At 41.3% G+C, this 26,656-nt stretch overlaps 1 protein-coding gene across 6 annotated transcripts in view; it reads left to right on the top strand.

Annotated features, from left to right (window-relative positions):
* RAMP3 (receptor activity modifying protein 3) overlaps window positions 1-26,656 on the top strand; it is a 96,612-nt gene that overhangs the window by 31,491 nt on the left and 38,465 nt on the right. The window contains exons 1-2 of one of the 6 annotated variants that reach the window (XM_075083790.1): window positions 6,250-6,282; window positions 8,238-8,299. Coding sequence is in view for 2 of the 6 variants with exons in the window: in XM_075083787.1 (XP_074939888.1) it covers window positions 17,030-17,081 (52 nt within the window). In the remaining 4 variants the exon portion in view is untranslated. Of the gene's footprint in view, window positions 1-6,249; window positions 6,283-8,237; window positions 8,300-16,605; window positions 17,082-18,389; window positions 18,467-26,656 lie in introns of those variants that run through there. The other 5 variants (XM_075083788.1, XM_075083789.1, XR_012659033.1 and 2 more) reach the window with 5 other exon arrangements.

Consider the following 26,656-nt stretch of genomic DNA (forward strand, 5'->3'; position numbering starts at 1 on the left):
ATGCTAAACAAACCCAAGTCCTTCAGCCTTTCCTCATAAGGGAGATGCTCCAGTCCCCTGATCATCTTCCTAGCTCTCCACTGGACTTGCTCGAGTAGTTCCCTGTCTTTCTTGAACAGGGGAGCCCAAAACTGGACACAGTATTCCAGATGTGGTCTCACTAGGATGTAGTAGAGGGGGAGGATAACCTCCCTCGACCTGCTGGCCACACTCCTTTTAATGCACCCCAGGACACCATTGGCCTTCTTGGCCACAAGGCCATGTTGCAGACTCATGATCAACCTGCTGTCCACCAGCACTGCCAGGTCCTTCTCAGTGCAGCTGCTTTCCAGCAGATCAGCCCCCAGACTGTACTGGTACACAGGGTTGTTCCTCCCCAGATGCAGGATGTTGCGTTCACTCTTGCTGAGTTTCATGAGGTTCCCCTCGGCCCAGCTCTCCAGCATGTCCAGGTCTCATTGGATGGCAGCACAGCCTTCTGGTGTATCAGCCACTCCTCCCAGCTTGGTATCATCAGCGAACTTGCTGAGGGTACACTCTATTCCATCGTCCAGGTCATTGATGAATATATTGAATAGGACTGGACTGAGCACAGACCCCTGGGGTGCGCCACTAGATACAGGCCTCCAGTCAGACTCTGTGCTGTTGATCATGACCCTGTGACCTGTTCCCTTCAGCCAGTTCTCAGTCCACCTCACTGTCCACTCATCTAACCCACACTTCCTAAGCTTACCTATAAGGATGTTATGGGAGACAGTGTCAAAAGCCTTGCTGAAGTCCCCCTACATCTCTTGAAAAGTTGTTAATGGCCGGTGCCCCAAAACATCTGATGCTGCTTTTATGTCAAATTATATCCAATCCACCTCAATAATGGATTAGATACAGTTTTCGGAGATGACATATTGACATACTAGCATTTAGCTTTCTGTAAAATATTAGCTCTTTTTAAGGTCTTTTAATGGACTATTAGTACTAGATGTAGCTAAAGCTTCTGGCTGTTTTCCAGCCTGTTCCCCTTATCAACAATGGACAGCACAGGAATAATGAATGTAGATTGCAACAAAAAGAAACTGAGGTTAGATATGGGGGAAAGCAGCTTTTGTGATAAAGATACTGAAGTATTGAAAGAGACTGAGAAGGTTTGAAGCCTTCATTTTTTGAAGTCTTTTACAAATGTGCTATAAATATTGTGGTTCCTGCCTTTGGGTACCAGAGAGAGAGTTAGATAGCTTCTGGATTCCAGCACTGTGATTTTATTGTTTTTAGGAAGAAAACTTCTGTCGTGTGGGTTTTCTTTTCCCATTTCTTTGTAAGCAGTTACAGTAGTTTACAGAGGGAAGAAGGAAGGAGACAAGACAGGGTTCAATAGAAATAGGTTAATACTATGAGTGGTGCATGTGAGTCTGGTAACCTGTCCTGTCCATACCAGCAGCCAGATTATGTTTAAGCAAGTAATTTCAAGAAATAGGTTAGAAAGATTTATGAGGTAAGACTGTCATACCGGTCAGTGTGAGCTTTTTAAAACAATGTTTGAAAAGGTCAATGTGACCACTTATTTGGGATGCAGCAGTATTTGTCAGCTGATCAGAGCTGAGTTCTTCCTCTGTGTTTTTCCCTGGACATACCTGTGTCATAACAAAACTCTCCAGCAGTTCTTGCCTCAAGGATAAAGTCTGAACTCTGGGGGGAGGTAACCAAGAAAGGATGTGCTCCACCTGCTTTTCTGCCACAAGCATCATTGTGAAGGGCAAAGTAATGACTACTTTCTTTGATTTGTCTTATGCTAAGGTTTACTTTACAAATTATCAATGGCAAGTCTGAAATACGTTATTAAATATATTTGATATCTATGGTGAGAGTAAAGCAGAGAAAAAAGGGAAGGGTAAATGCAGTCTTTGTAAAATGCGTAAGCTGTTTGAATCAGACCCTACAGGTGAGTCTAATAATTAGTTATTAACATCAGTAAGCACATCGCTTTCTATTTGGATTCATGAAAAGGTCTGAGGATATTTGCTTATCTGTTAATAATAAGTGAACAAATCTTGCTCATTTAGAATAAACAGGTAAAGCTGCACTCAGGTGTTTCTACTTGCAAACTTTCAGTGAGTTACTGAAGTGCTACTGCCCTTTCCTTCCTGTAGGGAAAGCCTAGAAATCCCTCTGTTAAGCATTATGGTTTTTCCCTGTGTGCTGGGCTTATTTATTTGGTTCTTAATGACGTTCATGGTGTAGACTGAGGCCCAGCTCTGTAACAACGAAGGAACTCTTCAGTCAGACTCTGTTGTAACCCGTGTTTTCAGACCTATCACAGCAGGGATTTTCCATCAAGAGGAAAATGACTGCTGAGATGTTGCCCTAGAGCACCTTTTCCACATGGTGCTTGGGTGTAGCAAGCATTTATTGTGTGTGTATATTAAGTTTATATTGCCAACAGTCTCTGCTTTAAGCCTTTCCCTCGTGTTTAATAGAAAATATTCCTAGTTCCATTGAGCCATGCATTTCATTATCCACTTCTCCCACCATAGCACCAATGTAAATTTGATGCTTGGGTCTTGAGAGAACAGGCCAAAACAGTTGGGTAAGATGGCAAAAGGTGAGTAAGCATAGCTGAGTGCTCCAAGATTAATGCTGACAGCCAATGGGAAGCCATAGGTTAGACAACTTTGTGGTAATTCAAATACCAGACAAGTGAATTTTTTAGAACATTGGTTTCCCACAGGGACATAAAATCTCATGGTTCCCAAGTGAAAAAAAAAAAGAAAATGCATTGTTTTTAACTGAGGGAGGCAGGGAAGAGGTTACTGAGGAAGGCTGTAAGATGGCCCTGCTGAGTCAAAAACTGAGTTGTCATTGGTCCTGCACTGATCATGTTTTGCACAAAAGTAGAGATTACTCTGGGAACCACAATCTGGGATTCAGAAGAGGCTTAGAAGGAGGGCTTTTTGTACCTTCACTTGTAAATGATTTGCAACATGACTCATGGCTAGTTGTGTGACCTTCTGGTTAGTTTATCTGCCAGCAAAATGGATATAATACTAAGTTGTATGAATATAATATTAATTTGAAGTTCAGTTGCTCTGTTTATTTGAGGTCTTTTGAAGGAGCTGGAATCTACATATAAATGAACCATTATAAAACACTTGCAAGATTTCTTCTCATCTTTAGATTATAGACCTGTTTTCTTTTTTTTTTTCTTCTCATCTTTTTTAAGGGAATTGTAGCCCTGACTGTAACAGGAATTTTGCCTCAGTTTAATTCATTTTTTATTCTTCCCTTAACATATTCTTTCCAGTCCTGGTATTCTATCAGATTTTTAGATCTCAAGCTTTCTGGTCATCTATGAATGTACTGTTTCAGGGTACAGGGACCCCTGTATCCCAGGATACAAAGTTTAGGAACTGAATCCTTTTAATTTTGTTTTCTGATGCTCTACAGACTGATTGCTTCATTACTTTCTAGCATTCTTGCAGTGCTTGAAACAGATCTGATAAAAATTGAGTACCTTTCTGGTTTAGCCACTGAGTGGTACTGAATGGTTCTGGCATTCATCACCTTGACAGCTATTCTTTGGTTAGTGTAATTAAGTATCAGTTGGACTTCCAGGCTCGTCATAGGGAATGGTGATATTTGTGTTCTGTGATATGATTATTTCTTTTTCCATTATGCAGTCTAAGTGAATTTCCTGTTTCTCTTTATAATTCTGTTTGGTTTGTTTCTTTCTATTAGATTTTCTAATAGGTTGTGTTTACTTCTTAGCTTTTTGAACTCTTTCAAACTTTTCACTGATCACTGTGGTTTTTTGTGTAATTTCCTCTCTTTCCCTCTCTGCCCTAATTCCTACTTTCACTGTCCCCTTTTCAGTTCTCTTACCTGCATACTCTTCTCAGCCACCTGTTCCGCTATGTAGATACAAGGTCTGTGAACATCAGTTAAGTAGAAAAATGGGCTGAATGAACCTTACTGTCTGGAAGATGAAGGAAGCAGACCACATATGAAGTGACCCATTCATGAACAGAAGCACTTTTGCTTCCTTGCATTTTGTCAGCTACATGATCTTGTTGCTCTGAACTCATGTAATCGGTTAATTATCACTATTTATTCTCTGTGTGCAACGCTCCTTGTTGGAATAACTGTTTCAACTGAAATCAAAACTCCATTCAAAAACTAAAGTCCTAAGATACATATTTTTCCAGATATGCACATTCACCAATAAACACAGGAGTTAAACAATAAAAATGAGAGAAAAAAGTGCCTAATTTTTTTCCTATCATTTTACTAGCATTGGAATGCTACAACTTCTGCTTAACATAAAAATTGTTTACAGATCAATTTGAGTCAGTGACTAAAACCCCACAACTCCCAGAGACACTTATTCCAAAATTGTTCTGGTTTTCTTAATTTCTTTGGTTTTCATAGTCAGTTTTGAAAACTGATCAATTTTACATTGAATCTCTTGTCTCTGTTATACTGATTTGTGAACCACATATAATAGCTTTCCCCTTGCTCTTCTCTTTATAATACCTGTTCTTTCTTCTACAGGTTGCATGATTTTTTCCCCTTAATCTAAGCAGAGCCTTGCTTCAAGCTCTAAACCTCTTGGCCCTCACCTTCATTATCTTTTATATTCTTCCTGTCAGCCTCTTTTTTCAGAGAGTCATCTTGGCTTTCGTTAAAATGCATATCATAAAATTAAAATGAAAGTCACCTAGTCCAATTCCCTCAGACTACTGTGGCATTGTTCCCTACTTAGTATTTTTCAATACTTTCTCTATTTTTAAATATCAAAAGATACGAAGATGTTATTTGTATTAGAAAATTATACAGTAGCTTGATAGTTCCCTAATTTATCTTCTTCACACTCAAGCATTCTTATTAATGCTATTTGCATATAGTCCTTCTAAATTTGTAAGAACCGCAAGAATCCCCTTCTTTTCCAATGAGTTTAAAAATATTCTTCCTTGACCTTTACCTTATAGCCATGATTTCATATCTGCCTCTTACTACTAATTTTTAAAAAAATCTCTGTGGTCTGTTCCTGTTACCAGTATTTTTTCTTCGTCTTTGTTAATTGTGATGGATTTGAACATTTCTCTTCCACTGCAAGTTTCATTATCATCTCTATTACTTTTATCTGTATGGTACTGAAGAAAGAGCACTTTTTACTTAGCAGTCCTGCCAGTATCCATGGAGGAGACTGGATTGCAGTTCATAGTAAGTGATCATCACATTAAATTGACAATTCCCACAATGGGAACAAAAAAAGTAGTAAATGCGCTGCATTTTGAGATCCTCGACAATCTGCAAGAGAATGTGGAAGTGCAGAGTAAGATAACGATCCATTTCTGTGGGGAGCCAAGGCCCCAGGACAGAGAAGAAGCTTCAGAGGGTCCCCACCCCATGTGCGGTTTCCTCTCTATTCTTTGTCTCCAGAATTTATGAATCTGGCAGGACTCGCCTTGAAAGATACCTTGCCAACAGCTGCCTTGGGATGTGCCTGCAGAACAGCCTGTCACAATTTAAGAGGTGGTTCTCTCTGGGGATTTGTGCACACTTCTATTGGATAAAGTCATGTCCTGCCCCCTTGCACAAGTGGAGATATCTGCATCCAATCTGGGGGATATGACAGTTGAAAAAAGGGAGAGATTTTTCTTTTGTAAACTTCAGAGAACTGCAGGACAGGTGGGATACATAAGCCACAAGCCCCCTTCCATTGCCAAGTTCTGCTGAACTGGCTGAAGACACTGAATTTTGTGGTAGTTGTTGCCTCAAAGAACAGGCTTTGACACCTGTGTCTCTGTCAGGAGAGCACAAGTGACAGGGAGTCTTAAATCGGACAGAGTGCTTTGATGTTACTGCAAACACTGGGAATGCTCTCTCCTTCTCCCAGAGGCACATTAGAAAGGTAGAAGTTGAGACAGTGTTAGGGGGCTCTTAGAGGGAAAGAGCTGGCTGTGATAAAATGCCTGTAGGTAGATGGATCCGATAGCACTGGAGAGCCTGGCGAACCTTTTTGGAATTCAAGGGAAAATACCAAACACGGGGGCAGATCAGGAGAAGAGCAGATAAGGTTATCTGCTGGGAGATGTGGGAGTGCTGCATGCTTCAGCATGAGGGCATGCTGAAGGGATGGGGGAGTAAATTTAGATCAGGTCAGCTTGCAGTTCTGGACTTTTCTTCACTAACCCTCCGTACTCAGGTCAATTAAAAAAAGAGTACCTGATGGACTCTACCTGAGCTGAACCAGGGAAGAGAGGAAAAAGAAACCTCAGAGGATCTGGGAAGGTATTTGGATATTTAAAAATCTTTCATCATTAGTGTTGTCCCTGTCATTGTTAATGACTTAAAGTGTCTTAAAGAGCTGTAAGTCTGCCTGTTTCATCCATTTTCATGCTGTTTACAGATGGGAATTTTCAACTGCTCTCTGCTTTAATATCTCCATGTTGCCATATTTCTCTCTGTGATTTCATCATAGGTATGAACACATTCAACTTTAAAAAACTGAAGATTTTCATTAAACTCTTGATTTCTTTATTAGGTAAATGGTTAGGTGGGTGACCTTATCGTTGGAGGATATCAACGCCTGTTGACTATGCCTGATGATTTCATTGTTCTTTAAAAGTCTTTCAGTGGCACCCAAGCATGATCTTCTCCATCATTCTTCCAGGTCCTGAGGTTAAAGATAGTTTGCTGTCTAAGGTACAACTGCATTGATACCGCTTAATTTTATCCAAGGAATTTTTAAAAAATAATCCTAAAGATAGTTCTAATCTCAAGGTAGGATGTGGAGACTTTATGCCAGGTAGTATCACAGATTGTAAGTGGAGAACCATTGCCCATCCAGAGCAAAGATGAATTATGTCTCTTTGGATGGAAGATGAGCAAATCTCCACCTTGTTCCCAACTTTAAGGTATTTTAAATTCCAGAACTGAGAATATTTGTTTGCACATCTAAAGGCACATGCCATCTCTGGGAATTCATAATGAAAAGAAGATGGTGGTAACTTTTTTCCCTTTCTCAATCATTTCTAGATTAAATGCTTTCAATCAGAAATGGTCTCTTGCTGCTGATGCCTCTGCTGTGTACTGTGGCAAATCATGCACTGAGTGAGCCACTGCCTTTTCTTTTTCCATCATCATCTTCATTGGGCTGAAGGTTTCTCTTGGGCCTGAGATCCAAGACTTAGAAGTGATTTAACTTGTTAGAGCTCTTTATTTGAGGGAGATTTTACAGACTGAAAGACAACCTTGGTTATGCTTCTCATTATTTTTATATTTATTTTGAGTATCAGCGAACCTGCTCCTAATGAAGCAGAATTCTAAGCTTCATTGACACTTAGTAAAAGATGTATTACTTTTTGTTTGTTTGGTTTTTCCCCCCCCCCCCCCAGGGGTTTGATATTTTGTGATTATATATATATAAAGACATCTGTTCACAGACACAACATGTATACTGAAGCAAAGTGATGTGGCCCCATCACCATGTGACTGCTGCATGATATTCGTTAAGTAGTGATGTCCAGTGCATCTGACTGAGCTTTTAAAGGAGTATGCAGAAGCTGTAGTGAGGCTTGGCCAGTTCCTCTATTGGGATGTTGTGCTCTAGGGTAACACAAGATTAGGTCCATGATATCTGATTTCTAGATATCAGCACAGAATAAGCTCAAAACCTAGCTGCTCAACACAGGGGAAAACAAGAAAATAACTCTTGAGTATTTTCTTACATTATTTTTGGTCTAAATCTTTTCACTCCTATATTGTTTTAAATAACAAAACACTAAGCTGCTTTTTTTTTTTTAATGATTGCACAGTAGAGGGAGCTGAAATTTTTGTTTAAAATTGATTTATTCAGTGTCTTGTTGCCCGTAAAAATGAGAAATGTGGGTGGAATAATGCATGACGTTTTAGCATTGCAGTTCAGGAAGATGATGGACATTTATTCCAATCCATTAAGTGAAATGAGCCATAGGATTTTAAGTCAGTGGTGTTAATGGTCTTACCTGGGAGCACTACCATGCAGAACACAAGACAGCAGAGTAGAGGAAACATGCTGCTTAAACGTATGCTTTGCAGCTGATTTTATTAAACTACAGCTTATCTTGATGCTGTTTATGTTCAGAAATACTTCAATCATAGAAATATGAGATATAGAAATTTTTCAGTTACTTTTTTATGCTTTGGGAATTAAATAATCTTTCCAGATTCTTTAAGTGTTCAGGTTTTTTCTTTGTGTATTTCAGTTGCTGTCAGACTGGTTTCAGTCAAGCCTGAGATTTAGTCCATCAGAGCTGCCAGTATAAAGGTATGTGTACTTGCTCCCGAGCCTGTTTCTGTGAAAATGATCCAGGTTAACTGCTCATTCTCCCACCTCCATAGAATTAAACTATTTATGCTAAGCCCATTTTGACAAAACCAGGCAAAGGAGAAGCTGCGTGTTTATCTGGTCTGGTAGATCTGGGAGAAAATATAAACTCGCCTTATCTCTCACCTTCCCAAAGCTACAGGCACCACACATGCTCTAATGAAAAATCCAGCTGCTTTCCTAATTGCAGAGGGGCCAACTTCACCTGCTGCCTTTTGGGGCATGTCTACTGTCTGGCATCCTCTGGGTGGGAGCAGCAGAGTAGAGCAGAGGGTAGAGGAGGTAAGGAGACCTCATCATGTAGCTTGGGCACATCATGATACCTCATCTGACCAAAGTCACAGTGATCTCTGTGGGTGTGAGACCTTGTGGCTCTTACAGTCATGGGAGCCTCATCTTCCTTAATTTGTTTGGGGTAATGTAAACATACTAAGTGTCAGCAAAAGGCAGAGGAGAGGAGGTCTTTGAAGGATCTTGTAAGTGAAGACAGGAAGTTTGAAAAAAGAGATTTAAGCAGTACAATTTTCTTGAATGTGGTGAGCTGGTGGGAGCATGTGAACTGATGGCAAAAGCAGTTATTGTGAATTGAATTAACGCGGGAGGTGACAGACAGAACAAGAGCTCTAGCTGCATGGACAGTCAACCTCAGGCAGTGAGAGAGGAAGGCACAACAAAGATTAACCCTTTGATTTGTGAGCGTAAAGATGAGGTTAAAATTGTGAGGAGCATTTTGGAAACAGCAATTGCCACTTTTACATCAGATCCCTGCTGTTGTTATATTTATTATTAAATGAGGTGGCTTTATAATCTATTATTTCATCATTGCAAATCATTTATTCTTCTGCTATTTCTGTGCAGGTGACTGCAAGAGCGACAGTTTAGGCTGTTACCACAGGGTGTCTCTCGCTGGTAGAGTTTGGAATCTTACCTGTTATGACCCATATTATCTCTGGGCCAATAATTACTTTCTCTTATTTGGTCAAGATAATTCACTTCAAAGGACTTCTTTGATTAAGCAAAGCCATTGCTATGTTCTCTAGATAATAGTAATGGGTCTTTGCTTGAGTCTTCTCAGTTAATGTTTGGGCAGCACATTTTTCTATAGTCCATTAAGGAAGATCAGCATCTTTCAAAGTTTACTTTAATGGAAGCCCTTGTATCAGTTACATAATATTCGCTATGTTCCTTAATGAATTAATTAAGAAAAGTAATTCTATATTATATTATTGCAAGAAACATCTGTGTCCATCTCTTACACAGAACCATTTAATGTAAATCCATGGAAGTGTTCACCTAAGAAACAGTCTCATGCTCGGGCTTTCTGAGCCCATCCCACAAACTGTCACAATGCTACCCAAAAACAGACAAATGAAAAATGTTGTTGAGGAAATTATGATCTTTTTGATCTTTTTATTAATTTCTTCCAGGAAAGGAAGAAATGTTACAAGAAATTGTTAAAGGAAACCTTTTCCTTTAAGAGATGGAAGTGCAGTCTCAACCAGCTTCCCTCACAAGCTCAATCATATACATGTATTTTACTCAGAATTAGAATAGCAACGTTCTGAAGAGTAGACAAAAAATAAGCAGAGATTGTTCCAACAGAGGAACAGTTGGGACATGTGCAGAAGACAGAGCAAGTTAAAAATACCTGGAAGTAATACTGTCTTTTAAAAGCAGTTGCCTAATCTATGGTGTGCACAGGTATATGTTTTTGGTTAAATATTTATGCTTTTTTTTTTCCCCCCACCCCAACATGCGCTTTAAGCATTTTTGGGGAAGTATAATTATATTTTTGTTTCAGGTTATTCTGTTTGGGGTTGATTTTGAAACTCCCACTTATTTGAACCTCTGACAGATGATTGAGGCAGGCAACACACTTGCAACACCTGTGAAAAACCCCTCCTTGCATGTGTTCAACACTGCTTGACTTCACTATGAACTTTAAATCTTGGTTTGGCTTTTTGGCCAGGGGAGATTTCATATTATCTGATACCTCTTACTTCTCCTAGTGCAGCGCTATACTTTTTACACAGAGCTTTGCTTCAGGTATTCCTGTTATCACTTCCAACATCGAGCAGTAAATTCCACCTGACATCATTGAGCTGCAACTAATTAATCAACCAGCTGATACAGTAGATGGAGACGGTGAGTGTGCATGCATGCCGGTGGTACACCACCTGCTGTGCCTGCCATCCACTTACATCCTTCCTCTCATTTAGAAATCTCAGGAGACAATGGTAAAGATAGGCAGCTATTTTGTTGGTAGTTACAGATGTAAAATATTCCAAAGGTGAGCTATCTCAATTAATCTAAGTTATTTAAATACTTGTTCTTATCAATTAGTTGCTCACTTCCTTGCCATGGAACAATTGAATCTCTAGTAAATTTAACTTGTTATGGGGACTACTGCTATCTAATTTTGTTGTTTCTGATCTTTTCTAAACTGAAAACAAAAAGGAGCAATGGTAAGAAGAGATCCTGTATAAGATTTCACCAATACTTCCATGAGATGCAGTAACATTGTACTACCAGAGTTAAAAACAGTGAAAGATTTTTACAGCAAATCAGTTAAATATGAAGGGCTAGATATTCTGTTAAAGGTAATTATGAAGAATAAAACCTTCATAAAAAGCAAGCATTTGAAAAGAGAATCTTCCTTCCTTTCTTCTGTATTTTATACTTTGAGTATAGATATTATTTCATGTTAACTAATCCATAAACAAACACTTTTCTTAATAATAGCTGGAATTTCCTTAAAATGTAGGTTAATTCTCAGTGAATCAGAGATTGAGCACAGCTTTTCCAGCAGCATATGCTGCTCTTTGATGTAGGGTGTAAGATAGCAAGTACTACCAAGATAAATCTTCAACTCACTTTTCCCACCCATGTCCCGTTCTTATTTTTGTGCTGCTCCAGATGTTTGAGACACGTCATTTCCTCAAATGTGAGTTAGGGTCACTTGGCACACTGAGCAACTCCTTGTTGTTTGGGGTCAGCAGAAACCGTGCAGACGCCATCTTTTCTGTAAGTGCAATAAACTTGCTTAAACCTTTAACTGATGCACTCATAAATGCAAACAGTAGTTTCATTGCTATGTGAGGGAAATAATTGGTCTCCTTTACTGAAGTTAGTTGGAGGGAATCCTGAGGCTTCTGAAAGTATGTGCTCAAAGGGTGAAAAAACCCTTGTGAATGGATACATTTGAGATCCCTTGAAACATCTATGACAGTGATAGAAAACATGAACAATGATGTGTCTCTGACACATCATCTTTCTTTCTTCCCTTCCCCTTTTTCAAAGGCAGTGACGACCAGTGATGTGCTTTAGGCACACTGCCAACAAATTTTCTCTGAATTTCCCATTAAGAAGTAGTATTTCCTGTGCATCACTTCTCAGTCAGGGGAAAGGGAGGCAGTACTTGTAAAGCAAACGTATGACACTGGGGAAGCTCTCTGGGTCTTGTCCTTGAGTAATGGAAAATGGATCTGTGCACCATTGCACCGCAACAGAAACTGGACAAGTAAAACACCATGAGGCAATCTTTGTGCCTGGGATTACACTTCATGCAATTTGTAGCAAATGCTGTGAGATGTGTCTGTGGAAAGAAGTGTAAGTGATCTGTGCATGAAGTGGGGTTGCCTTGGGGCTGTAAAGAATACAAGATTAAAATAGGATGATTTATTATGATAGAAACAGTGTGAATATAATAGCAAGTTGAACTCAGCCTTAATGAAACCATGGGGTTTTTTAAATTTTCTGTTTTACTTTAAAAGGAGAACTAGAGTAGGAATTAGGACTAGATAAAATTACAAATGTTATGTATTACACTCATTTTGTGCCTCTGAATAACCTCTTATTTACTATGGCAATATTTTCCATTTTACATAGTGTTGCATTTTTTCATGGAATGGAAATTTATGGAATTTCACACCTAAGAAGTGTCCTAGGGTCTGGCTTGCTCAGCCCTAAAGCCAGTCTTTCATGTGCCTAAGAAGGACGATTTGTCTGTTTTCATGCTAAGGAGATGCTGGCTGGTTCATAATTGCACTGATCAGAGTCCACATGTGGAGTCAGAAATCCTGGGCTCAGACTGAAGTCGGATAGGCTTTGCTGCTTTCTGTTGCAAGCAGATTTATGTTGGTACTCTGTGCTGCTTCACCAATCTCTGCAGAGTCAGCTGAATATTGAGGGTTATAAAATGATCCATCCTCAGATGGCTGCAAGAGTATTGATGATCCAATCCTGTAAGATTTCAGACTTCAGCTCTGTCAGATTTTATATATGAGAAATCATAACAGCATTATTATTTTTTAAAATAAAAATATATGTGTCTGTGTTTCCACCTCTCTTCTTGCACCTTTCTCCTTGATTTTCCAAGCTGAGTTATTTCTCAGAGACACAACCATGTATGGAGACAGCCTACATATTCCCTGGCTGGCATTTTCCAAGCTGTTCAGCCAGCCTGTTGTGAAAAAAAATATGCATTTTCTGAGTAAAAATTCAGGGCCTCTAGAATATAACTGACAGTGAAGTGTTTAAAAACCCATAAATTAATTTTGGCTTTATTTAGTCTAGAAGGAATAGTGTTGTGCGCATTTTGCTAATGTTTACATTAAAAATGAAGACATGATTTGTTTCCCATGCCTGACCCAAATTACGAAGACTTTCTGTTATGCTAAAGCTTCTGCCTGATGTGCAAAACGAAGAATAGCTGTGCACAACAGGAAGAGAAGATCACGATGTGTATGACATGCAGTCACCAGCAGCCTTGGGATGCTCCTTTTGATGAGAAAAACAGCTGTGAATCAGTGAGACATCCCAGGTCTTACAGATTCATGCTCATGTCCCTTGTCAAGTTTTCCATCCTAGAAACTAGTATGGAAGCAAAGTAATTGAATGTTCTAGTTCCTTCAAAGCAAGCCCACATGTTGTGCCAGTGGAAAGGCTGTCATGCCATAACTAGGTATGCAAAATAAAATGGTCTTAGAGGTGCTTAATATGCTCAGCTCAGCACCCCTGCAACCAAGTGCAGACTGAAACATTTACACACTGCTTAGATGCTCTGCTCTGAACATGGGAATTCTGCTGAAATCACAGAGCATATTCACCTGTGGCTTAAAAAAATGCAGTTTTAGAAGGCTGGCAAATATTTGTGTGCTCCCCTAATCCCTGTCTGCTCTTATGTAAAAAATAATAAAGAACTTTGCATACAAAAATGTCCTTTTTTTCTCCCCCTTCGGTTCAGGTAATATAAGCATAAAGAGCTTATCAAATTTGACTAATTTAAAATCAATTTGGCTTTTATGTGCAGTCAGTATACCACAGTGTGGCCTTTGAGTCACAGGAAGTAGCTATTTTTTTAACTATCTTTTTTTTACTATGTTTGGACATTTCCTACATTTGTGGTAAAGAGAGAGGAGAAAAGACTTGTGTGGAATTACACAAGCAAAATATAAAGGAGGAAATAATTTTAATGACCTGCAGATGCCTTTTAGTTTTTTAAATTTCTGGAGGAAAGGCATGCTCCTAGGAGCACTGACTGGGAAAGATGACCTACTTTAGTTTAAAACCACAGATGAGCTGAACCTACTTTTTCAAACCTCATTCCAGCAAGCAATCCCATTAAAACATGGTCTTAAAATCTTAATGTATCTTTTATACAAAATTGCTGTGCTAGGAAGAGAAGAAAACTTTTCTGTCCAACACCAGGCAAGGTCTCTCCACACAGGCAAGTGGCCGCTCTATCTGGGCCAATACTTGAGGTGACAAGGAAAGGCAATGTTGCTTTCCATAGCATAATGTCTTCAGCTTTTTTTTTTTAAATTACTTTATTACTTTTTTTTTTTTTAATTTTAGTTTCTGTTGGCTGACTTTAACCTCTGGAGCTGGAGTGTTTATTACTTTTATCCCACACTGCCCTGAACACTGGCGTTCACAATAATACCTGTCTTGGATGCCTTGACTCCTTCCATCTTTTCTTGTCTCAGACTCCTTGGGAACTTTCCATACTGAAACAACTACCTACCTGTCTATTTCTGTCATTAGTTGTTAGTCATTGGCTTATTAGCAGATTTAAGTTATTAGAACAATGCCTGAAGTGATGTGATTGCAGCACCATCTGCAGGGTACCCGAAAATGGGCTCATGTGACCCCTGGAGGTTGCATGGTTGGAAATTACAACAGACTGTGGTTTTGAGGTTATCGTTACAGCATGTCATCAGGGATGGGATTCAGAGATCTGCACAGGAAAGGGAATTTACAGCATGTCTTATCTGAAGGCGAATCAGATTTCTACTGTTGGTGTAGAGGCATGATGCTACTAAGGCAGATTTGCAGAATAAAAAGGCTTGCAGCCTTTCTGAAGTAAATTTTTTGGCATAACTGCAACAGAGGGGGAGAGGTAGTGTTAAGGAAAACCTTCAAACAGCCCAAGTTGCCTCTTGCTGATGGTTCTAATGCTATGACAGTTTTGTTCAGAAACACCTGTGAATCAGACTTACTGATTTTAGATCACATTGCTGAATATATCACCTAGCATAGCTGGCTTGTGATTCAATACAACACTCTAAATTAGTCCATTTGCCTACAAATTTTAGCTGGTTTTCTACCTCAAGTATACTATTTGTACCTTCATACTATCTGCTGCAAGCACAAGGGAAGTGCTTGCTGAATCTTGCTAGTAGAAAGCAGTAATAATTCACCTATAAAATTTGCTGGTTCCTTGTGTGAAACACGTGAAGAAAACAAATACAAAAGATGTAAAGGGAAATTATCAGCATTATCTCCATATCGTATGTGACAAAAATGTCTCTGACGTACTGTATATTGTATAGTATATTGTATATTTTTTAATGTGTAATACTGCATATAAAGCACAATATGTATAACCCTCCTGAAGATCAGTCTAAATTCTTGAAAATACTAATTTTAACTTCAGATATTGCCAGTAACAGATTTTATGAGGGAAACCAAGATCTTACTGTTACGAAGGTTATTATAGCAAGTCTGCAGTGTGTGCCCCTTCATGCTTGTCACTTCACTGTAGTTCCTTCTGGCAGGGGCAGGTTGCAAATGCTCCTTGCAAAGCAGATGAGGCAGCCCCTCCTGCTGAAGGATGATCTCCCTGAGCTATGGTTTATTTATGGTTTGTGGTATTTTACAAGATTTGCTTTCAGCTAAGAGGAAAAAGTGGCACACAAATGATAGGAGGTTCATTATAACTTACACACTTAAATGTCTGCAGAGGTATTTCAACACAATGGATTTCCAGCCTTCTCTGTCATTTCCCGTGTCTTCCATTTCCTTCAGCCTAGATAACAGCAGATAATCAAAGAGTTTGTGTATTGAGTAGTTTGCTTTTGGAGGCACGCAATGGGTAATTCTGCTGCTGCGCTGGGATCCCATGGGATGTTTGGGATGAAACGAAAGTGTGTGAAAGCACCGTGCTATGCAAGTGTACAAAGTCAATGGGAACCTGACTGATATATAAAAGCACCCTATATTTTTGTGTATGGCATGAAAACCTTTTTGAAATTTAAAGCGTTATGGCATATTTGACCTTTAACAATGGCAGGGATTTAATCCTCTACTGAAAAGCAGTTACTGAGCTGGAGTGTCCATACACTTCGAAACACACTCTGGCTCTTTATTACTGAGCAGTACAATTATTGTTAGCTAAGAAAAGGCTTCTTTAGCAGCTTCTTAGTCTGGTGTTTCTTGCTGAAGATGCTAATTTCCTTGAAAGCGCGCTCCAGGACCACAGTCTTTAAATATTGATGAAAATGAGGAACCGTACCATTCTCTAAATAGAGCCATGCAGAGATCAAATGGCAACATAAAAATACATCAAGCGTTTTCTTAGAGCTCCTGGCTGCTCTGCTCTGGTGCTCTGTGGGGTTAGGCTAGCTCGCTGCTCAGGTTCCGCTCTAAATATTAAGCATGCTAGGATGTCGGTGCTGTGCAAGCCAGACTGAAAGGGCTGCAGGTGGGCTAACACAGGGGGCCCTCCAGCCCCTCATGCCATCTCCCCGCTCTGCCAGGATGTTGTGGCCAGGAGGGGAGAGGCTGCTCGGGCTCCCAGGGTAGGGGGCGAGGGGTCCCTGAACGCGCCGGACACTAGGGACCAGAATCTTCTCCGCGGGTGGGCAGGATTCTTCCCCCCAAACACTCACCCGGCCCCGTGGGTTGGGAGAGGGATCCCTCTTCTTGTGGCTTTTGGAGGGCCCGGAGGCATGGCTGCCCCTGAATGCACGTACATGCACACTGCCGCACACACATGTGCACACTTGCATGCAGACAGACGCACGCACTCGCACACATACGTGTGCACGCGCTCAGAGGCGCGCGCACGCGCACGCTCACACTCACCCACCCGCGCACTCACGCACACACATGCACGCTTCCTGCGCGTAGGCCCCCACGCCTCCGCGGCAGCCAACGCCCCGGGTGCAGCCCCGCCCGGCGCTAGGAGCACCCCGGGGGCGGAGGAGCTGCTCCCCTCCGTGCCCGTCCCCGCCCCGCCGCCGCCGCTCGGGGCTGGACGCCGAGGCATGAAGAGGAGCCTCCCCGTCGGGGAGGTTGAGGCGGGCTCGGTCCCAGCGCGGCTGCGGACCGGCCGCCCCATGCGGGCTCGGTCCCCTGCGGCCATTCGCCGTTGCCGCCCGCGCCGGGATGGAGGCGCCCGGCTCCCGCCGGCGGCAGCTCCCTGTCTTGCTACTGTGGGGTGAGTGGCGGGGGGCGGCCAGGCGCGTCCGGCAGCGTGCGGCGGGGCTCGGCGCTGCCGCCCAGGGACGCCGGCGGCGGCCTCGCGGGGGCTGGTGGAAGCGGCCGAGCATCCCCGCGGCGTGTGCGAGGCCCCCACGGCAGCGGTTTCTTCCGGGGCGTGGGGGTGAAGTTCGGGAGACGTGTGAGCTCCCCACCTCCCTTTGCAAGAGCATCTCTTGGGGAGCGGGATTTTTTCCGGGGGTCCTTTGCGGGGTTACCCGGAGAGCCGACAGGCAGGGCCTTGCGGGTGGGTCTGGCCACGCCAGGGGTATTGCGGGGGGTCGCTTTTCCTCCGGGGCTCTCGGTCCCGAGCAGAGCGGTTGCTTTGCGGCGGGGGCGCGTCGGCGTCGGGGCCGGGCGTAGCATCTGCGCCGCTGGTCTAGTCCAGCATCCCGCCGGGGGGAACCCCGAAACACGGCACAGGGTGCGCAGCCCCCCAGGAAAAACGATCTCACCAACTTGTAGAGTTAGTCAGGCTTTCCGTCTCGGATACCAAATCCGATTTTGGGGAGGCAGGTTTGGCCGTTGGGGGAGGTTTTCTGCTGCAGGCGAGGGGTTGATTCCCCTTAGAGTTGTTCAGTTACAGACAGGCAGCTGTAGAAGTGCAGATAGCCTTCAGATCTCTCACTTAATGTAAGAATACTAGTACTGCTCGAACAACTCTGTTTCTTTCCTTGTTAGGTAGCTTGGTTTAGGGCTCCCAGATTTAATATGTTGCAGTCAGGTCAAAAGTTGCTGGGAGAAGTCAGTTCTGATCTTTTTTGCTCAACAGTAAACCCAGAGATGTAGTTAATTCCCTATGAGTCACAGAAAGGGCAGAAGAAAATTGGGCCTTGTATGTTTAAAAGGTTTATCTGAAGACTTTATAACTTTGTTTGCTAAGTTCACGTCCCTTCCAAAGTACAAAGCTGGTGAACACTGGACATCTTTCTGTGAAAAGACTCACAAATAAATGGGTAGTTGTATTAACGGTGTTCAGTAGCATTGGCTTGATCTGTTCTGTCAAAAGAATGATGTGTCAAATGCATAAATTTTCTGAATTTCTGTGGCTTGAGGACTGCTAAAATCTTACCTTGGTCACTCAAATTTTTTGTTATTTCCCAGCTGAAAAGAAAAAAAAAAGTGCCTAACGCCTGTCTTGACACATGAAGTATTTATGCAGTCTTGAACTTAAGGAACCAGACAGCAATCTTTTTGTATGGGGACATGTCATGATGTTACTGTGACTTTTACAATGCAAAATTGCTCACTGGAGATTTATTTTCAGAGAGTTAGTGGAGTGAAAGACAATGTCCTTGTAACTCGGAAAGCTACAGAAAGACATTTTTCATCAGAGAGACACAGGTAAATCAATTGTGGTAGACATTTTTGACTGTGCTAGTTGCTTTCTTAATTGAATAACATCAAAAAATGGTTTTAAGGTTATCCATTAACTGATAATGTATTACTCTTTCTTGGAATTGGAAAGGATAGATATAATCAAGAACTAATGAAACCAGACTAATTTCTTAGTAGAAAAGCCCTTGAAAGTTTCATGATGTGAAACTGAGGTTTTTAATAAGGAAAACCTTAAGTGGTAGAAAATGAAAATTTTTCTTCGAGTAATAGAAACACATTTTTAATATCAGTTATTTTAGAAGGATTTTTACTTGAATTGAACATGTTTTCCTCCCTCTGATTAACCAGAGACTCATAACCTCTCTCATTAAGGTAAAACTCTTGCCAGGATTCCTCCGTTTTAGCTCTCACTGAGTTCAGTGTGAAGCCTGTCTGGGTGAGGACCGGGATCGTACTTCTGTAACCTCAGACCACTGCTTTCTGCATATCTTTCTGCCTAGGGCTCTTGAAACATCACTGTGTAGAACCATCTGCTGTGTTGTGTCTCCTCAGCGAGGATGGCAAAAAAGGCAGTGTATTCGCTTCCAGTTATTATAGGAGAAGTTGGATTTGCTCTGTGTGTGGGGTGTGTGTTTACTGGGGAGGAAGGAATGTGACAACCAAGATACCTGGTACACAGGAACGCCTTTGGTTCTGTTTCCCTTATGAAGTGCTGATAATTTCCAGAATGGGGTGAGAGGCAGAGGTGGAGATGCCAGCTGTCAGGTGAAATCTTCTGTGCTTTGCTTAGCAGAGCTGTAGGTGATTAGAAGATATCTACTGCAGGGTCTAAGCACCTCAGAAATAATTATGTATTTACTGTAACACCAGATTCTTTTATTCCACTCCTACGTACAGAAGGTGAGGCAAGGAGAAACTTAAGGGTTTGACCAAGACTTTTCACAGACTAAGCACTTTTTTTTTTACACAAGTTGTTGTTTTGCATTCCTGTTCAAGCATTTGCTCCCTCTTCCTTTACGTAACGCCTGCATTTCAGTGGATCTATTTGTATATGAGTTGAAAGATGCTACCAGAGTAAAGCTGGATATTTTTTTTAAATTCTAGAGGAATCTTTCTCAGTATATGCATGTATACCCATACAGAGAGAGATGGTATGATTCTTTTCTGGAGCAGTTTCCCTATGCAGATTTCAGAGATTGTCTATAGTTGTTCGCATTTCATAGTCCTGTTTCACAGCGATTACTGAAAGTTAGCATTTTGGTCAGAGGTGAACAACTGGACAGTTGGAAAGCTGGGAACAGAGCCCAGCTCCAGGCTCCTGTTCTTACTTTCTGTTTTAAAGACAATACCTCATTCTGCAAACAATAATGAAAAAGCTGTGTATTAAAGTCTGAATTCTGTGAGGTCCTGAGCTCCCCTTGTGTGGAATACGGTGTCCGTAACTCCTGGGAAGTTTGGACTCTAATGAGGAAAAGAACTAAACAAGGAACAATTTTATTGGGTTAAAGGTTGAAAACCAAAGTTTTTTTCCATTATTTTCTTACAAGTATATCGTGCTGTTCTGCAACTGGAAAGCGTGGAATGAAGAAAGGGAAGACCATTGCGGAAGTCCTGAATTTAATAGACCCAGGCGTGCGTGTGTGTAAAACAAATAAACCTGTGCAAAGCAGAACATCTGATTTTGAGACAGTCCAGAGGTTTAACAAAAACATTTCTCTACCAAAATGATGCTTTGTTTTCTAAAGACATGATTTTCAACACCAGGGAAACAGGAAGACAGTCAGCAGACCGCATCAACATCCATGCTGAAAGCAGTGTTGAGTGCAAATGCAACCTCTGTTCCAAATTGCTGTTGGATCCAGACATCCTCCCCACCATCCTTCATCCTTTTTGTGTCTCCTGATTCTTTCTTCTGGAAGGTGTTGCCCTTTTCCTGAGGTCTGCACTGACTACAGGAGACAGGTTCATACTACGTGCGCTTGACAGAGCGAATGGCAGTATTTTCTGTCCGAGTTTTGTTGTCTGTAGTGACTGCAAGTAGGCTGCAGGTGGCAGCACAGAGCATCAGATGCCATCACCAACCGGCTTGGTCCCAGCAGCCAGGAGGAGTGGCACTCCGTGTTTGAAGGTAGCTCCGGACTGAAGGTGGGAAGGAAGAAAATGGGCTTTCTGAACCTGATTTACACCAATGAGATCCAATCCTGGAAACCATTTAGCTAGAGTTCTTGCTCTTAAATTAGTAAGCTTTTTCATAGTAGTTAGGTTTTTAAATACCTTTGAGGTCTGAGGCCCTGGTTTTTAGGTTTGTTTTAGCCAAACCTGTGAGGCAAAATGTCAGAGGCTGTGAATTGAAGCCAGAAATATATATGGAGATATAGCAGTACCTGTCTAGGTACAGATACATGCAAACCATAAGATTTTAAGGAAAGGGTCTTCAGCATGACTGGGTAGGCTCAAGGAGAACTCTGGGAGGTTTTGCCCATTAAGTTGAATTTAAATGTTGCAGCACCCATGGTTTTTTGTACGGTTTGTTGTTTCAGTTTCACCTCTCTACTGATAACAGATGACTCATGGCTTGAACTGGAGGCAGACAAATGAAATTCCAGTTTCTCCTACCAAGGAAAGAAATACAGTGCGGGGGTCCTTTACAAAACAACATTTGCTACCATCTGTGTCTTTGCTATTGAAATTAGTGCTTGAGAGAGAGGTATGAAGAAAGTGAACTGTGTCCTCATTAAGGGCTTGTAAAGAGATTAATTTTCACAAACATAATGAAGCTTGTTTTAATTCACACATTTTTGTTTTAGTGAAAGCTGTTGCGTGAACCATCTTATTTCAGAATGGGAGTGTAAAGTTATATTATTTTGTGTTTTATGAAAACAGCGTATGCTTTTTTCTAAAATAAGTCTCTTCATAGCCAGGCTTGCATTGAGGTAAACTGGAAAATATAAATGAAAACATTTACATTATTTTAATTTGACTGTATATGTAGAACATCCTAAAAAGCTGCCTGAAGAACTTTTGGGTTATTTGTGGGGAAGATGTGTGGGTATGAAAAAAGAAGGGAGTAGGAAAGCGGAATGGGAGAAAGACTTTTTTTTCTCCCAAGTTTTTAGGCTTGATCTCAGTTTATATGCTGGCTTCCCTGAAACGAGCCTGAGAAGAGGAGGCAGCTTTGTTTCTCTCTAAAGGCTTTAAAAGAAAGTGTGTTGGTGCTGTTAGAAATGGTCTGAAGGCTAGAGAAGGCCCCAGCCTTTGTCTTGAGAGCAGCTTGATGGGACCTACCATATTAACTTGAACATGGGGCATGTCTGCATAATAGTTGGTGGCTTCAGTTTATCACCTGGGATACAGAATTTTGTCTGTGTGAAGCCAGATTTGCGGCCTTCTGCAGATGGAATGTTACTTGCTCCACCTATGCTCCAAGCCAGGGAGGTCATCCTCCCCTCTACTCTGCCCTAGTGAGACCACATCTGGAGTATGGCGTCCAGTTTTGGGTCCCCCAGTTTAAGAAGGACAGGGAAATGCTCGAGCAATTCCAGCAGAGAGCTACGAAAATGATGAGGGGGCTGGAGCATCTCCCTTATGAGGAAAGGCTGAAGGACTTGGGTTTGTTCAGCCTGGAGAAGACTGAGGGGGGATTTCATCAACACCTATAAATAGCTAAAGGGAGGGTGTCAGGGTTATGGGACTAGACTTTTTAATAGTGCCCAATGACAGGACAGGAGGCAATAGGTACAAATTGGAACACAGGAAGTTCCACCTGAATATGAGGGAAAACTTCTTTTCTGTGAGGGTGACAGAGCAGTGGCACAGGCTGCCCAGAGAGGTTGTGGAATCTCCTTCTGGATATATTCAAAACCTGCCTGGACGCATTACTGTGGCTCCTGCTCTAGGTGTGCCTGCTCAAGCAGGAGGGTTGGACAAGATGATGTCTGGATGTCCCTTCCAGCCCCTACCTTTCTGTCATGCTGTGTGATCTGAAGAGGACAATGTGATAGGCACTGCTGGGGCCCTAGCACAGCACCAGGCTGACGGAAGCACATCTTGTTTGCATCTAACCAGATTAAGCTGAGTAAGCAAAAGACTATGCAGAAGCACCGCACCCTACAATAAAGCATCTGTCTTACTACTTTCACACCATAATAAATGTGACTAATTTGCCCTTATTTTGGAGAGTATAATCTGGGGAAAAATTTTGCAAGCGGTGTGAGATGAAATACTGTAATTCACGTTGGCCAGAAATGACGGTCACTTCTTATGGGAATTCAGAGTTTTATTTCCAAATGTTGAAAGCAACAGATTTCTTTTGCATCCCACTGGGTGCAGAGAGATTGATGCTAAAGACTCTCATCTTTAGAAAGTATTCTTGCATTTCTGTTGTCTCAAAATACATAGTTCAGAATTTGACTGGGTATGCTGCTCTCAGTCTGCGTGGCTTTCCTGCCTTCAGTAGAAAGAAAGAGAGTTCACAGCCATAGGTCATTGTGAAGATACTAGAAAAGAAATAGCATCTTGTAGAAGTCATTCAAGTGCTCATCAGTAGGACACAAAGTCCAGGTTTCTTCAAAGACTTAAGCTCATGAACTTTAACTTTGGTCTGTAGTTCTCTCTCTTGCTCACCCTCTGCGCACAGAAGAATTATCTTCAATGCTGTGAGGAAGATGTCCTTGTGATGTGGTTTGTGCAAAGGCCACATGACTTCTAGCAGTCAGTCTCATTGCCTGAAGAATCTTGGTTGTCTCTTGGGTACCTGGACATGTTCTGCAGCTTTGGAGTGGAGGGCACCCTTTACTTGAAGGGTATCTCAGCCTTGGCATCAGAGCTTTGCTGTCTGGTAGCCACAAAGGGCTGTGGAACAGATTTTCTTTTCACATTTGTTTTTGTCAAGTCACTGCAAGTGTTATGCTGTCTTTCCACACCCCTTGAGTTCTTGAGCTGTTCCAGCTTTACTCCCCAATGATCTACATGTATCAAAAACATAACTTGTCCAATTTAATATTGGAAGATATTTCTTTAAATGCATTTACCTGTGTGATGTACACTTACTATGATACAGCATTAAGCTTACGTGTTCAAGTGAAATAAGAAAAGTAAATCTGTTTTGGCTTTCAATTTGGAAATGCTCAAAGCTAAAACTGCCATAGAACCATTGATGGTCATACAGTATGTTTAAAATCGCCTCTATTCCAATTTTATTTTTAGAAAAGCACATCAATGTATAGTTTTGTTGTAAGCTAAATACATACTTTAAAGTAACTCAAAGTTAGAACTTACTGCATCATATTAAAAAATCATGGAAATCTACTTCCTTATTTTTGGCCAGTGGACCTAGGCTGGATTTGCATTCAGGCAAGCCAGCCTTTGTGGCTAGTTAATATTGCTGCTGAACATATTTTCAGCGGTACGTTTGGGGTGGGAAGTGTTCTGCCGTAAAATACTTAGTGATGCACAATGAAGTAGAGGTAGCATTGCTGGAATAACCATTGGTCCAGTTTCTCTTTAACTAGCTCTAATGTAAACCAGAAACAGTAAGAAGGTCAGAGCAATGTGAAGGAAAGGTCAAAGAAAAAGTAAGGTTCTCAAAATATTAGTGTTTTCATGTCTTTCTGCATTTTAAGATTTTTGGAAAGAAATGTTAATACTCTTTTCTTGCATTTAATTAAGCCAAATGGAATGCAATCATACGGCAGGTGGTTCCTGTTAATGCTTATAACATATTCTTAAATTTTAGACCAAAAAAAGACCTATTTTCATACACCAAACTGCTAAGTCTCACTATTACATATGTCACTAAAGGTAGTGCTGTTTGAAAAATAAAGGAAAGTATCTTTTTGCAAATAGTGGGGGAACTCTGCCATATTCTTTAAGACAGGGTGAGTTACAGCACATCAGTTACTCCTCAGGGCATCAGTAATGACTTGTCAAAAGGCTCCCATAGCAATGGAGAGAGGTTGGTTTTATGCAAAACTAAGCAGCCAGCTCTAATGCTGCTGATTAAAGTCCCGGTTACAAAAAAGAAGTGTTAGCTGAGGAGACAGTCACACAATAATACAGTTAGCTCTGATGCTTTTTTTGAATCGTGGGACACAAATATTTTGCAGCTGGCTTTATGCAGATGTTTGTTTATGTAACCCTCAAAAGGAGCTTTTGCTTTATTGCTAAGTTATTGAAGGCATTTTTATAATTTATAGGGTGAAAGCTTGAAAAAAAGCCACCACAAAGAAGGTTTGGATAGTGACCACAACAGGGTGACTATACAGCAGGGGACTCGGGGCTATGTATCCACCATCCCTGAGCTCAAAAAGGTGCAGACCTGAAGATCTTAGGAGCCCGCTCCTCAGGGCTGGTCATGCTCAGTGTTTCAACCTGGCTTCACAAATAGTGACGAATGATTTCTTCTACACTCCCTAGCAATTCACTTAGCTCAAGAAGAAATAGTTTAACATTTTTCTGTACAGTGTTTACTTTTTTTGGCTTTCCATACTTGTTAACTGGCTTATTCCTAGCACAGTCTTTGTTTCCCCATGTAAATGTAAGCACTGCTGATCTGCTGTTGTTGAAATGTCTTTTGGTCTTGGGCTGGTTGAGGAAACAAGGTCAGACATACTATCCTCTATTTAAATTTTCTTAATAAAATACCAACATGAAAGAAAACAGGACTGAGATGATAAGAAAACTTTTAAATTTAAGGTTTTACTCCCTTGTTACTCTATGTATACCTTTGTTACTGTAAGTATTTTTTTAATGGAACACTTCTAGTAAGTGCTTAGTTTCTGTTACTCAGGAGTAATTGTAATCAACTTTCAGTACAGTGTTAATGTATGAAGATTGTCAATGGTGGAAAAAAGAAAGAGGAGTTTAAACCTTTCACTGTCATATCCTCTTACTCCTTTAGTGGCACATCCTATACGAAAAACAAAGTAAAAGAACCGCATTAGGAAATGTGAAATGAAAGAATATACAGAAAGTGCAAACCAAGAAGCACTAGGTTCTACATGAGCAGCCAGACATGCCCTGCCTTGCCAGCTAGGCAGTGTGCCTTCAGAGGGGATACCTGGGAATTTTTTGTTCCTCTGGGGTTCAGTTCTGCTCGTCAGATCCACAGACAGTAATGATTTACTCCAGGATTGGCCTAAGTAATTTCCTATGCCAAACTGCTGCTGTGCAAAGTTTCCTACATGGATATCCATCCAGGGAAAATTCAGGTGTGCAGGGATCATGCTGCGCTGCTGGGCTTGCAGGGATCTGTTTTCAGTGTTTGTTCCTTGGAGCAAGGATGCTATTGTGAAGAGCCACACACACCTACTATGAGCAGGTGCATATACAGATGTGAAGGTCTGAGATTTTGTTAGTGTTTGATTGCTCTTGTGAGTTCTTCATGGCAATATGTCATTTAAAATATTCTGTGATTCCGTGATCATGTAGTTGAGTATCCAGAGCTCTGGAGCACTGGTCCAAGCTGCACTACTGAAGAAAAACAACCCACATTTGAACAGTCAGGCCAACTTATTATTTCATGGTAGACATAGAGTTCACTGAAAGCATGACACCACTGAAATTATGTTGATGTAATGACTTGACACAGTATGTAACAGCATTAGGAGCCTAATTTAGAGGAGTCAATTTAGCATCGAGAGAACATGAATGTGCAGGGTGGGGAATTTTGTTGTCTGGTCAGAAAAGGAAAAAGCATTTTCCCAGGCCTTCTGTGGTGGCAGTATCTTGATATAAATGTTCTGCCTGTCAAGGGAAGAAGAAACTTTTAATGTCTTCAAGTATCCCATGGTTTTAAACACTTCCTCAGGAGGGAGTGTGCTATGACCCTTGTCTGTGAAACCTTCATGGGTCATTTCCCCTTGCTAAGGTTATTTAAAAAAATAAAAAAAGTACCTTGGCTTCTCTTTCAGGCTACTCCATAGGAGCAGATTAGAGTCCTTATCTGCCCTGAGGGCCTGATTTTTTTACCCTCATTCACAGGTGGAAAGGTATAAAGTATTGTGCTGACCTTATATTTCCTTATTACAGGGAAACCTTATGTCACATCACATTTTCTTGTGTTTTTCTGCCTTTTTGACTAGTGACAGGCAGCTGGGTTACAACAATGAGCACCCATTAGATCAAGTATGTGCTTCCAGGTGACCAGGTGGTACAGTGTCAAACTGAGGTCCTGGATGCGGATGACCAATCTCAGTG

This window comes from Phalacrocorax aristotelis, chromosome 2, assembly GCF_949628215.1.
Source record: "Phalacrocorax aristotelis chromosome 2, bGulAri2.1, whole genome shotgun sequence".
Taxonomy (NCBI): domain Eukaryota; kingdom Metazoa; phylum Chordata; class Aves; order Suliformes; family Phalacrocoracidae; genus Phalacrocorax; species Phalacrocorax aristotelis.